Source organism: Salmo salar, unplaced genomic scaffold (assembly GCF_905237065.1).
Source record: "Salmo salar unplaced genomic scaffold, Ssal_v3.1, whole genome shotgun sequence".
In the NCBI taxonomy this organism is placed as follows: Eukaryota; Metazoa; Chordata; class Actinopteri; order Salmoniformes; family Salmonidae; genus Salmo; species Salmo salar.
The window spans coordinates 70,191-82,500 of NW_025550450.1; the positions used below are offsets into that span (position 1 = coordinate 70,191).

The window sequence follows — 12,310 nt, forward strand, 5'->3', positions numbered from 1 at the left end:
CTCCGCTGGTCAACAGCTAACAGGTTCTAGAGGTGTATCTCCCCTGATCAACAGCTAACAGGTTCTAGAGGTGTATCTCACCTGATCAACAGCTAACAGGTTCTAGAGGTGTATCTCCCCTGATCAACAGGTTCTAGAGGCGTATCTCCCCTGATCAACAGGTTCTAGAGGTGTATCTCCCCTGATCAACAGGTTCTAGAGGTGTATCTCCGCTAATCAACAGCTAACAGGTTCTAGAGGTGTATCTCCCCTGATCAACAGGTTCTAGAGGTGTATCTCCGCTGGTCAACAGCTAACAGGTTCTAGAGGTGTATCTCACCTGATCAACAGCTAACAGGTTCTAGAGGTGTATCTCACCTGATCAACAGCTAACAGGTTCTAGAGGTGTATCTCCCCTGATCACCAGCTAACAGGTTCTAGAGGTGTATCTCCCCTGATCAACAGGTTCTAGAGGTGTATCTCCCCTGATCAACAGCTAACAGGTTCTAGAGGTGTATCTCCCCTGATCAACAGGTTCTAGAGGTGTATCTCCCCTGATCAACAGGTTCTAGAGGTGTATCTCCCCTGATCAACAGGTTCTAGAGGTGTATCTCCCCTGATCAACAGGTTCTAGAGGTGTATCTCCCCTGATCAACAGGTTCTAGAGGTGTATCTCCCCTGATCAACAGGTTCTAGAGGTGTATCTCCCCTGATCAACAGGTTCTAGAGGTGTATCTCCGCTGATCAACAGGTTCTAGAGGTGTATCTCCCCTGATCAACAGGTTCTAGAGGTGTATCTCCCCTGATCAACAGGTTCTAGAGGTGTATCTCCCTGATCAACAGGTTCTAGAGGTGTATCTCCCCTGATCAACAGGTTATAGAGGTGTATCTCCCCTGATCAACAGGTTCTAGAGGTGTATCTCCCCTGATCAACAGCTAACAGGTTCTAGAGGTGTATCTCCCCTGATCAACAGGTTCTAGAGGTGTATCTCCCCTGATCACCAGGTTCTAGAGGTGTATCTCCCCTGATCAACAGGTTCTAGAGGTGTATCTCCCCTGATCAACAGGTTCTAGAGGTGTATCTCCGCTGATCAACAGGTTCTAGAGGTGTATCTCCCCTGATCAACAGGTTCTAGAGGTGTATCTCCCCTGATCAACAGGTTCTAGAGGTGTATCTCCCCTGATCAACAGGTTCTAGAGGTGTATCTCCCCTGATCAACAGGTTCTAGAGGTGTATCTCCCCTGATCAACAGGTTCTAGAGGTGTATCTCCCCTGATCAACAGGATCTAGAGGTGTATCTCCCCTGATCAACAGCTAACAGGTTCTAGAGGTGTATCTCCCCTGATCAACAGGATCTAGAGGTGTATCTCCCCTGATCAACAGCTAACAGGTTCTAGAGGTGTATCTCCCCTGATCAACAGGTTCTAGAGGTGTATCTCCCCTGATCAACAGGTTCTAGAGGTGTATCTCCCCTGATCAACAGGTTCTAGAGGTGTATCTCCCCTGATCAACAGGTTCTAGAGGTGTATCTCCCCTGATCAACAGGTTCTAGAGGTGTATCTCCCCTGATCAACAGGTTCCAGAGGTGTATCTCCCCTGATCAACAGGTTCTAGAGGTGTATCTCCCCTGATCAACAGCTAACAGGTTCTAGAGGTGTATCTCCCCTGATCAACAGGTTCTAGAGGTGTATCTCCTCTGATCAACAGGTTCTAGAGGTGTATCTCCCCTGATCAACAGGTTCTAGAGGTGTATCTCCCCTGATCAACAGGTTCTAGAGGTGTATCTCCCCTGATCAACAGGTTCTAGAGGTGTATCTCCCCTGATCAACAGGTTCTAGAGGTGTATCTCCCCTGATCAACAGGTTCTAGAGGTGTATCTCCCCTGATCAACAGGTTCTAGAGGTGTATCTCCCCTGATCAACAGGTTCTAGAGGTGTATCTCCCCTGATCAACAGGTTCTAGAGGTGTATCTCCCCTGATCAACAGGTTCTAGAGGTGTATCTCCCCTGATCAACAGCTAACAGGTTCTAGAGGTGTATCTCCCCTGATCAACAGGTTCTAGAGGTGTATCTCCCCTGATCAACAGGTTCTAGAGGTGTATCTCCCCTGATCAACAGGCTAACAGCTTCTGTAAAGCCGTTCTAGATCTCCCTGTTTGTTTAATTTACAGCCATAATAGATCTCCCTGTTTGTTTAATTTACAGGTGACTAAGTAAACCGTTAGAGATGGTAAACAATGTGGTATGACTGTACACGTGAGAACGTACAGTGACAAAGGAAACACAGGTGAAATCTAAGATTTGTCTGTCTCACTGTCAACACTAATACATCACGTGGGGAATTAACCCTTGGAGAATATATTTAGGAGGGTTTTGTTGGGGGGGAAACGAGATCACAAGAAAACTGATGGATATTTTAAAGAAAATTCAGTTTTTTCATCTGCACAGATCTTCTATTGAATGTGTTTTAGTAAAAATGTTCAGTGTAAATTGTTGAAAGTAGTCATTGTGCTTAGAGTTTTATGGTTTGTTGTACTTTGAAATCAGTGTTTTTTTTTGTTCGGCAGACATTTTAAGTACAAGAAAAAAGAGCAAATCTGTTATTGTGGAATTGACCTCTGACCCTGCATCTTAATAACATAATGTTACCTGGTCCATCTCTGACCCTGCTACTTAATAACACAATGTTACCTGGTCCATCTCTGACCCTGCTACTTAATAACACAATGTTACCTGGTCCATCTCTGACCCTGCTACTTAGAAACACAATGTTACCTGGTCCATCTCTGACCCTGCTACTTAGAAACACAATGTTACCTGGTCCATCTCTGACCCTGCTACTTAATAACACAATGTTACCTGGCCCATCTCTGACCCTGCTACTTAATAACACAATGTTACCTGGTCCATCTCTGACCCTGCTACTTAGAAACACAATGTTACCTGGCCCATCTCTGACCCTGCTACTTAGAAACACAATGTTACCTGGTCCATCTCTGACCCTGCTACTTAATAACACAATGTTACCTGGTCCATCTCTGATCCTGCTACTTAATAACACAATGTTACCTGGTCCATCGCTGACCCTGCTACTTAGAAACACAATGTTACCTGGTCCATCTCTGACCCTGCTACTTAGAAACACAATGTTACCTGGTCCATCTCTGACCCTGCTACTTAATAACACAATGTTACCTGGCCCATCTCTGACCCTGCTACTTAATAACACAATGTTACCTGGTCCATCTCTGACCCTGCTACTTAGAAACACAATGTTACCTGGCCCATCTCTGACCCTGCTACTTAATAACACAATGTTACCTGGCCCATCTCTGACCCTGCTACTTAGAAACACAATGTTACCTGGTCCATCTCTGACCCTGCTACTTAGAAACACAATGTTACCTGGCCCATCTCTGACCCTGCTACTTAGAAACACAATGTTACCTGGTCCATCTCTGACCCTGCTACTTAGAAACACAATGTTACCTGGTCCATCTCTGACCCTGCTACTTAGAAACACAATGTTACCTGGTCCATCTCTGACCCTGCTACTTAGAAACACAATGTTACCTGGCCCATCTCTGACCCTGCTACTTAGAAACACAATGTTACCTGGTCCATCTCTGACCCTGCTACTTAGAAACACAATGTTACCTGGCCCATCTCTGACCCTGCTACTTAGAAACACAATGTTACCTGGTCCATCTCTGACCCTGCTACTTAGTAGCACAATGTTACCTGGTCCATCTCTGACCCTGCTACTTAATAACACAATGTTACCTGGCCCATCTCTGACCCTGCTACTTAGAAACACAATGTTACCTGGTCCATCTCTGACCCTGCTACTTAGAAACACAATGTTACCTGGTCCATCTCTGACCCTGCTACTTAGAAACACAATGTTACCTGGTCCATCTCTGACCCTGCTACTTAGAAACACAATGTTACCTGGCCCATCTCTGACCCTGCTACTTAGAAACACAATGTTACCTGGTCCATCTCTGACCCTGCTACTTAGAAACACAATGTTACCTGGCCCATCTCTGACCCTGCTACTTAGAAACACAATGTTACCTGGTCCATCTCTGACCCTGCTACTTAGTAGCACAATGTTACCTGGTCCATCTCTGACCCTGCTACTTAATAACACAATGTTACCTGGCCCATCTCTGACCCTGCTACTTAGTAGCACAATGTTACCTGGTCCATCTCTGACCCTGCTACTTAGAAACACAATGTTACCTGGTCCATCTCTGACCCTGCTACTTAATAACACAATGTTACCTGGCCCATCTCTGACCCTGCTACTTAATAACACAATGTTACCTGGCCCATCTCTGATCCTGCTACTTAGAAACACAATGTTACCTGGCCCATCTCTGACCCTGCTACTTAATAACACAATGTTACCTGGCCCATCTCTGATCCTGCTACTTAGAAACACAATGTTACCTGGTCCATCTCTGACCCTGCTACTTAATAACACAATGTTACCTGGTCCATCTCTGACCCTGCTACTTAGAAACACAATGTTACCTGGTCCATCTCTGACCCTGCTACTTAGAAACACAATGTTACCTGGCCCATCTCTGACCCTGCTACTTAGAAACACAATGTTACCTGGTCCATCTCTAACCATGCTACTTAGAAACACAATGTTACCTGGCCCATCTCTGATCCTGCTACTTAGAAACACAATGTTACCTGGTCCATCTCTGACCCTGCTACTTAGAAACACAATGTTACCTGGCCCATCTCTGACCCTGCTACTTAGAAACACAATGTTACCTGGTCCATCTCTGACCCTGCTACTTAGAAACACAATGTTACCTGGTCCATCTCTGATCCTGCTACTTAGAAACACCATGTTACCTGGCCCATCTCTGACCCTGCTACTTAATAACACAATGTTACCTGGCCCATCTCTGATCCTGCTACTTAATAACACAATGTTACCTGGTCCATCTCTGACCCTGCTACTTAATAACACAATGTTACCTGGCCCATCTCTGACCCTGCTACTTAATAACACAATGTTACCTGGCCCATCTCTGACCCTGCTACTTAATAACACAATGTTACCTGGTCCATCTCTGACCCTGCTACTTAGAAACACAATGTTACCTGGTCCATCTCTGACCCTGCTACTTAGTAGCACAATGTTACCTGGTCCATCTCTGACCCTGCTACTTAATAACACAATGTTACCTGGCCCATCTCTGACCCTGCTACTTAGAAACACAATGTTACCTGGTCCATCTCTGACCCTGCTACTTAGAAACACAATGTTACCTGGTCCATCTCTGACCCTGCTACTTAGAAACACAATGTTACCTGGTCCATCTCTGACCCTGCTACTTAGAAACACAATGTTACCTGGCCCATCTCTGACCCTGCTACTTAGAAACACAATGTTACCTGGTCCATCTCTGACCCTGCTACTTAGAAACACAATGTTACCTGGCCCATCTCTGACCCTGCTACTTAGAAACACAATGTTACCTGGTCCATCTCTGACCCTGCTACTTAGTAGCACAATGTTACCTGGTCCATCTCTGACCCTGCTACTTAATAACACAATGTTACCTGGCCCATCTCTGACCCTGCTACTTAGTAGCACAATGTTACCTGGTCCATCTCTGACCCTGCTACTTAGAAACACAATGTTACCTGGTCCATCTCTGACCCTGCTACTTAATAACACAATGTTACCTGGCCCATCTCTGACCCTGCTACTTAATAACACAATGTTACCTGGCCCATCTCTGATCCTGCTACTTAGAAACACAATGTTACCTGGCCCATCTCTGACCCTGCTACTTAATAACACAATGTTACCTGGCCCATCTCTGATCCTGCTACTTAGAAACACAATGTTACCTGGTCCATCTCTGACCCTGCTACTTAATAACACAATGTTACCTGGTCCATCTCTGACCCTGCTACTTAGAAACACAATGTTACCTGGTCCATCTCTGACCCTGCTACTTAGAAACACAATGTTACCTGGCCCATCTCTGACCCTGCTACTTAGAAACACAATGTTACCTGGTCCATCTCTAACCATGCTACTTAGAAACACAATGTTACCTGGCCCATCTCTGATCCTGCTACTTAGAAACACAATGTTACCTGGTCCATCTCTGACCCTGCTACTTAGAAACACAATGTTACCTGGCCCATCTCTGACCCTGCTACTTAGAAACACAATGTTACCTGGTCCATCTCTGACCCTGCTACTTAGAAACACAATGTTACCTGGTCCATCTCTGATCCTGCTACTTAGAAACACCATGTTACCTGGCCCATCTCTGACCCTGCTACTTAATAACACAATGTTACCTGGCCCATCTCTGATCCTGCTACTTAATAACACAATGTTACCTGGTCCATCTCTGACCCTGCTACTTAATAACACAATGTTACCTGGCCCATCTCTGACCCTGCTACTTAATAACACAATGTTACCTGGCCCATCTCTGACCCTGCTACTTAATAACACAATGTTACCTGGTCCATCTCTGACCCTGCTACTTAGAAACACAATGTTACCTGGTCCATCTCTGACCCTGCTACTTAGAAACACAATGTTACCTGGTCCATCTCTGACCCTGCTACTTAGAAACACAATGTTACCTGGTCCATCTCTGACCCTGCTACTTAGAAACACAATGTTACCTGGCCCATCTCTGACCCTGCTACTTAGAAACACAATGTTACCTGGTCCATCTCTGACCCTGCTACTTAGAAACACAATGTTACCTGGCCCATCTCTGACCCTGCTACTTAGCAACACAATGTTACCTGGCCCATCTCTGACCCTGATACTTAGAAACACAATGTTACCTGGTCCATCTCTGACCCTGCTACTTAGAAACACAATGTTACCTGGTCCATCTCTGACCCTGCTACTTAGAAACACAATGTTACCTGGTCCATCTCTGACCCTGCTACTTAGAAACACAATGTTACCTGGTCCATCTCTGATCCTGCTACTTAGAAACACCATGTTACCTGGCCCATCTCTGACCCTGCTACTTAATAACACAATGTTACCTGGCCCATCTCTGATCCTGCTACTTAATAACACAATGTTACCTGGTCCATCTCTGACCCTGCTACTTAATAACACAATGTTACCTGGCCCATCTCTGACCCTGCTACTTAATAACACAATGTTACCTGGCCCATCTCTGACCCTGCTACTTAATAACACAATGTTACCTGGTCCATCTCTGACCCTGCTACTTAGAAACACAATGTTACCTGGTCCATCTCTGACCCTGCTACTTAGTAGCACAATGTTACCTGGTCCATCTCTGACCCTGCTACTTAATAACACAATGTTACCTGGCCCATCTCTGACCCTGCTACTTAGAAACACAATGTTACCTGGTCCATCTCTGACCCTGCTACTTAGAAACACAATGTTACCTGGTCCATCTCTGACCCTGCTACTTAGAAACACAATGTTACCTGGTCCATCTCTGACCCTGCTACTTAGAAACACAATGTTACCTGGCCCATCTCTGACCCTGCTACTTAGAAACACAATGTTACCTGGTCCATCTCTGACCCTGCTACTTAGAAACACAATGTTACCTGGCCCATCTCTGACCCTGCTACTTAGAAACACAATGTTACCTGGTCCATCTCTGACCCTGCTACTTAGTAGCACAATGTTACCTGGTCCATCTCTGACCCTGCTACTTAATAACACAATGTTACCTGGCCCATCTCTGACCCTGCTACTTAGTAGCACAATGTTACCTGGTCCATCTCTGACCCTGCTACTTAGAAACACAATGTTACCTGGTCCATCTCTGACCCTGCTACTTAATAACACAATGTTACCTGGCCCATCTCTGACCCTGCTACTTAATAACACAATGTTACCTGGCCCATCTCTGATCCTGCTACTTAGAAACACAATGTTACCTGGCCCATCTCTGACCCTGCTACTTAATAACACAATGTTACCTGGCCCATCTCTGATCCTGCTACTTAGAAACACAATGTTACCTGGTCCATCTCTGACCCTGCTACTTAATAACACAATGTTACCTGGTCCATCTCTGACCCTGCTACTTAGAAACACAATGTTACCTGGTCCATCTCTGACCCTGCTACTTAGAAACACAATGTTACCTGGCCCATCTCTGACCCTGCTACTTAGAAACACAATGTTACCTGGTCCATCTCTAACCATGCTACTTAGAAACACAATGTTACCTGGCCCATCTCTGATCCTGCTACTTAGAAACACAATGTTACCTGGTCCATCTCTGACCCTGCTACTTAGAAACACAATGTTACCTGGCCCATCTCTGACCCTGCTACTTAGAAACACAATGTTACCTGGTCCATCTCTGACCCTGCTACTTAGAAACACAATGTTACCTGGTCCATCTCTGATCCTGCTACTTAGAAACACCATGTTACCTGGCCCATCTCTGACCCTGCTACTTAATAACACAATGTTACCTGGCCCATCTCTGATCCTGCTACTTAATAACACAATGTTACCTGGTCCATCTCTGACCCTGCTACTTAATAACACAATGTTACCTGGCCCATCTCTGACCCTGCTACTTAATAACACAATGTTACCTGGCCCATCTCTGACCCTGCTACTTAATAACACAATGTTACCTGGTCCATCTCTGACCCTGCTACTTAGAAACACAATGTTACCTGGTCCATCTCTGACCCTGCTACTTAGAAACACAATGTTACCTGGTCCATCTCTGACCCTGCTACTTAGAAACACAATGTTACCTGGTCCATCTCTGACCCTGCTACTTAGAAACACAATGTTACCTGGCCCATCTCTGACCCTGCTACTTAGAAACACAATGTTACCTGGTCCATCTCTGACCCTGCTACTTAGAAACACAATGTTACCTGGCCCATCTCTGACCCTGCTACTTAGCAACACAATGTTACCTGGCCCATCTCTGACCCTGATACTTAGAAACACAATGTTACCTGGTCCATCTCTGACCCTGCTACTTAGAAACACAATGTTACCTGGTCCATCTCTGACCCTGCTACTTAGAAACACAATGTTACCTGGTCAATCTCTGACCCTGCTACTTAGAAACACAATGTTACCTGGTCCATCTCTGACCCTGCTACTTAGAAACACAATGTTACCTGGCCCATCTCTGATCCTGCTACTTAATAACATAATGTTACCTGGTCCATCTCTGACCCTGCTACTTAATAACACAATGTTACCTGGCCCATCTCTGACCCTGCTACTTAATAACACAATGTTACCTGGCCCATCTCTGATCCTGCTACTTAGAAACACAATGTTACCTGGCCCATCTCTGACCCTGCTACTTAATAACACAATGTTACCTGGCCCATCTCTGATCCTGCTACTTAGAAACACAATGTTACCTGGTCCATCTCTGACCCTGCTACTTAATAACACAATGTTACCTGGTCCATCTCTGACCCTGCTACTTAGAAACACAATGTTACCTGGTCCATCTCTGACCCTGCTACTTAGAAACACAATGTTACCTGGCCCATCTCTGACCCTGCTACTTAGAAACACAATGTTACCTGGTCCATCTCTGACCCTGCTACTTAGAAACACAATGTTACCTGGCCCATCTCTGATCCTGCTACTTAGAAACACAATGTTACCTGGTCCATCTCTGACCCTGCTACTTAGAAACACAATGTTACCTGGCCCATCTCTGACCCTGCTACTTAGAAACACAATGTTACCTGGTCCATCTCTGACCCTGCTACTTAGAAACACAATGTTACCTGGTCCATCTCTGATCCTGCTACTTAGAAACACAATGTTACCTGGCCCATCTCTGACCCTGCTACTTAATAACACAATGTTACCTGGCCCATCTCTGATCCTGCTACTTAATAACACAATGTTACCTGGTCCATCTCTGACCCTGCTACTTAATAACACAATGTTACCTGGCCCATCTCTGACCCTGCTACTTAATAACACAATGTTACCTGGCCCATCTCTGACCCTGCTACTTAATAACACAATGTTACCTGGTCCATCTCTGACCCTGCTACTTAGAAACACAATGTTACCTGGTCCATCTCTGACCCTGCTACTTAGAAACACAATGTTACCTGGTCCATCTCTGACCCTGCTACTTAGAAACACAATGTTACCTGGCCCATCTCTGACCCTGCTACTTAGAAACACAATGTTACCTGGTCCATCTCTGACCCTGCTACTTAGAAACACAATGTTACCTGGCCCATCTCTGACCCTGCTACTTAGAAACACAATGTTACCTGGTCCATCTCTGACCCTGCTACTTAGAAACACAATGTTACCTGGCCCATCTCTGACCCTGCTACTTAGAAACACAATGTTACCTGGTCCATCTCTGACCCTGCTACTTAGAAACACAATGTTACCTGGCCCATCTCTGACCCTGCTACTTAGCAACACAATGTTACCTGGCCCATCTCTGACCCTGATACTTAGAAACACAATGTTACCTGGTCCATCTCTGACCCTGCTACTTAGAAACACAATGTTACCTGGTCCATCTCTGACCCTGCTACTTAGAAACACAATGTTACCTGGTCAATCTCTGACCCTGCTACTTAGAAACACAATGTTACCTGGTCCATCTCTGACCCTGCTACTTAGAAACACAATGTTACCTGGCCCATCTCTGATCCTGCTACTTAATAACACAATGTTACCTGGTCCATCTCTGACCCTGCTACTTAATAACACAATGTTACCTGGCCCATCTCTGACCCTGCTACTTAATAACACAATGTTACCTGGTCCATCTCTGACCCTGCTACTTAGAAACACAATGTTACCTTGTCCATCTCTGACCCTGCTACTTAGAACCACAATGTACCTGGCCCATCTCTGATCCTGCTACTTAGTAGCACAATGTTACCTGGCCCATCTCTGACCCTGCTACTTAATAACACAATGTTACCTGGCCCATCTCTGATCCTGCTACTTAGAAACACAATGTTACCTGGTCCATCTCTGACCCTGCTACTTAGTAGCACAATGTTACCTGGCCCATCTCTGACCCTGCTACTTAATAACACAATGTTACCTGGCCCATCTCTGATCCTGCTACTTAGAAACACAATGTTACCTGGCCCATCTCTGACCCTGCTACTTAGTAGCACAATGTTACCTGGCCCATCTCTGACCCTGCTACTTAGAAACACAATGTTACCTGGCCCATCTCTGACCCTGCTACTTAGAAACACAATGTTACCTGGTCCATCTCTGACCATGCCTGCTACTTAGTAGCACAATGTTACCTGGGCCATCTCTGACCCTGCTACTTAGAAACACAATGTTACCTGGGCCATCTCTGACCCAATGACACTGCTACTTAGAAACACAATGTTACCTGGCCCATCTCTGACACCAATGACCCTGAAATCTAAATGCAATGTTACCTGTCGCCCTTCTGACAGCAGTAAGGAAGTATCATGTCCCTGGAGGTGTAGTTCTGTAGCCAGCGTCTTGAAGATGTAGAGGTGAGACTCAAACATGATGGGAGGGACAACGATGATCCTGGAGGACCAGCATGCACTGGGGTACAGGGAGAGGTGGAGGTGGAGGAAGAGGAGGAGGGAGAGGAGCGACGGGGGAGGGTGCATGGCTGGGAGGAACAGCGGGGAAGGGAGGAGAGGAAGAGAGAAAAAATAGACATCAGGAGAGAACAGATATATATCAGGCTGTATCAGGATCAATAACACCAGGACAGAACACATATATATCAGGCTGTATCAGGATCAATAACACCAGGAGGACAGAACACATATATATCAGGCTGTATCAGGATCAATAACACCAGGACAGAACACATATATATCAGGCTGTATCAGGATCAATAACACCAGGACAGAACACATATATATCAGGCTGTATCAGGATCAATAACACCAGGACAGAACACATATATATCAGGCTGTATCAGGATCAATAACACCAGGACAGAACACATATATATCAGGCTGTATCAGGATCAATAACACCAGGACAGAACACATATATATCAGGCTGTATCAGGATCAATAACACCAGGAGGACAGAACACATATATATCAGGCTGTATCAGGATCAATAACACCAGGACAGAACACATATATATCAGGCTGTATCAGGATCAATAACACCAGGACAGAACACATATATATCAGGCTGTATCAGGATCAATAACACCAGGAGGACAGAACACATATATATCAGGCTGTATCAGGATCAATAACACCAGGACAGAACACATATATATCAGGCTGTATCAGGATCAATAACACCAAGGACAGAACACATATATAT

General features: G+C 45.3%; 1 protein-coding gene across 1 annotated transcript in view; it reads right to left on the reverse strand.

Moving 5' to 3' along the window:
* Positions 1-12,310, reverse strand: part of LOC106595509 (2-hydroxyacylsphingosine 1-beta-galactosyltransferase-like) — a gene marked incomplete at its 3' end in the record, with an annotated part of 60,048 nt that overhangs the window by 31,641 nt on the left and 16,097 nt on the right. Inside the window, exon 2 of the mRNA XM_045713812.1 lies at positions 11,425-11,630. Coding sequence (XP_045569768.1) covers positions 11,425-11,628 — 204 coding nt within the window. The remainder of the gene's footprint in view (positions 1-11,424; positions 11,631-12,310) is intronic.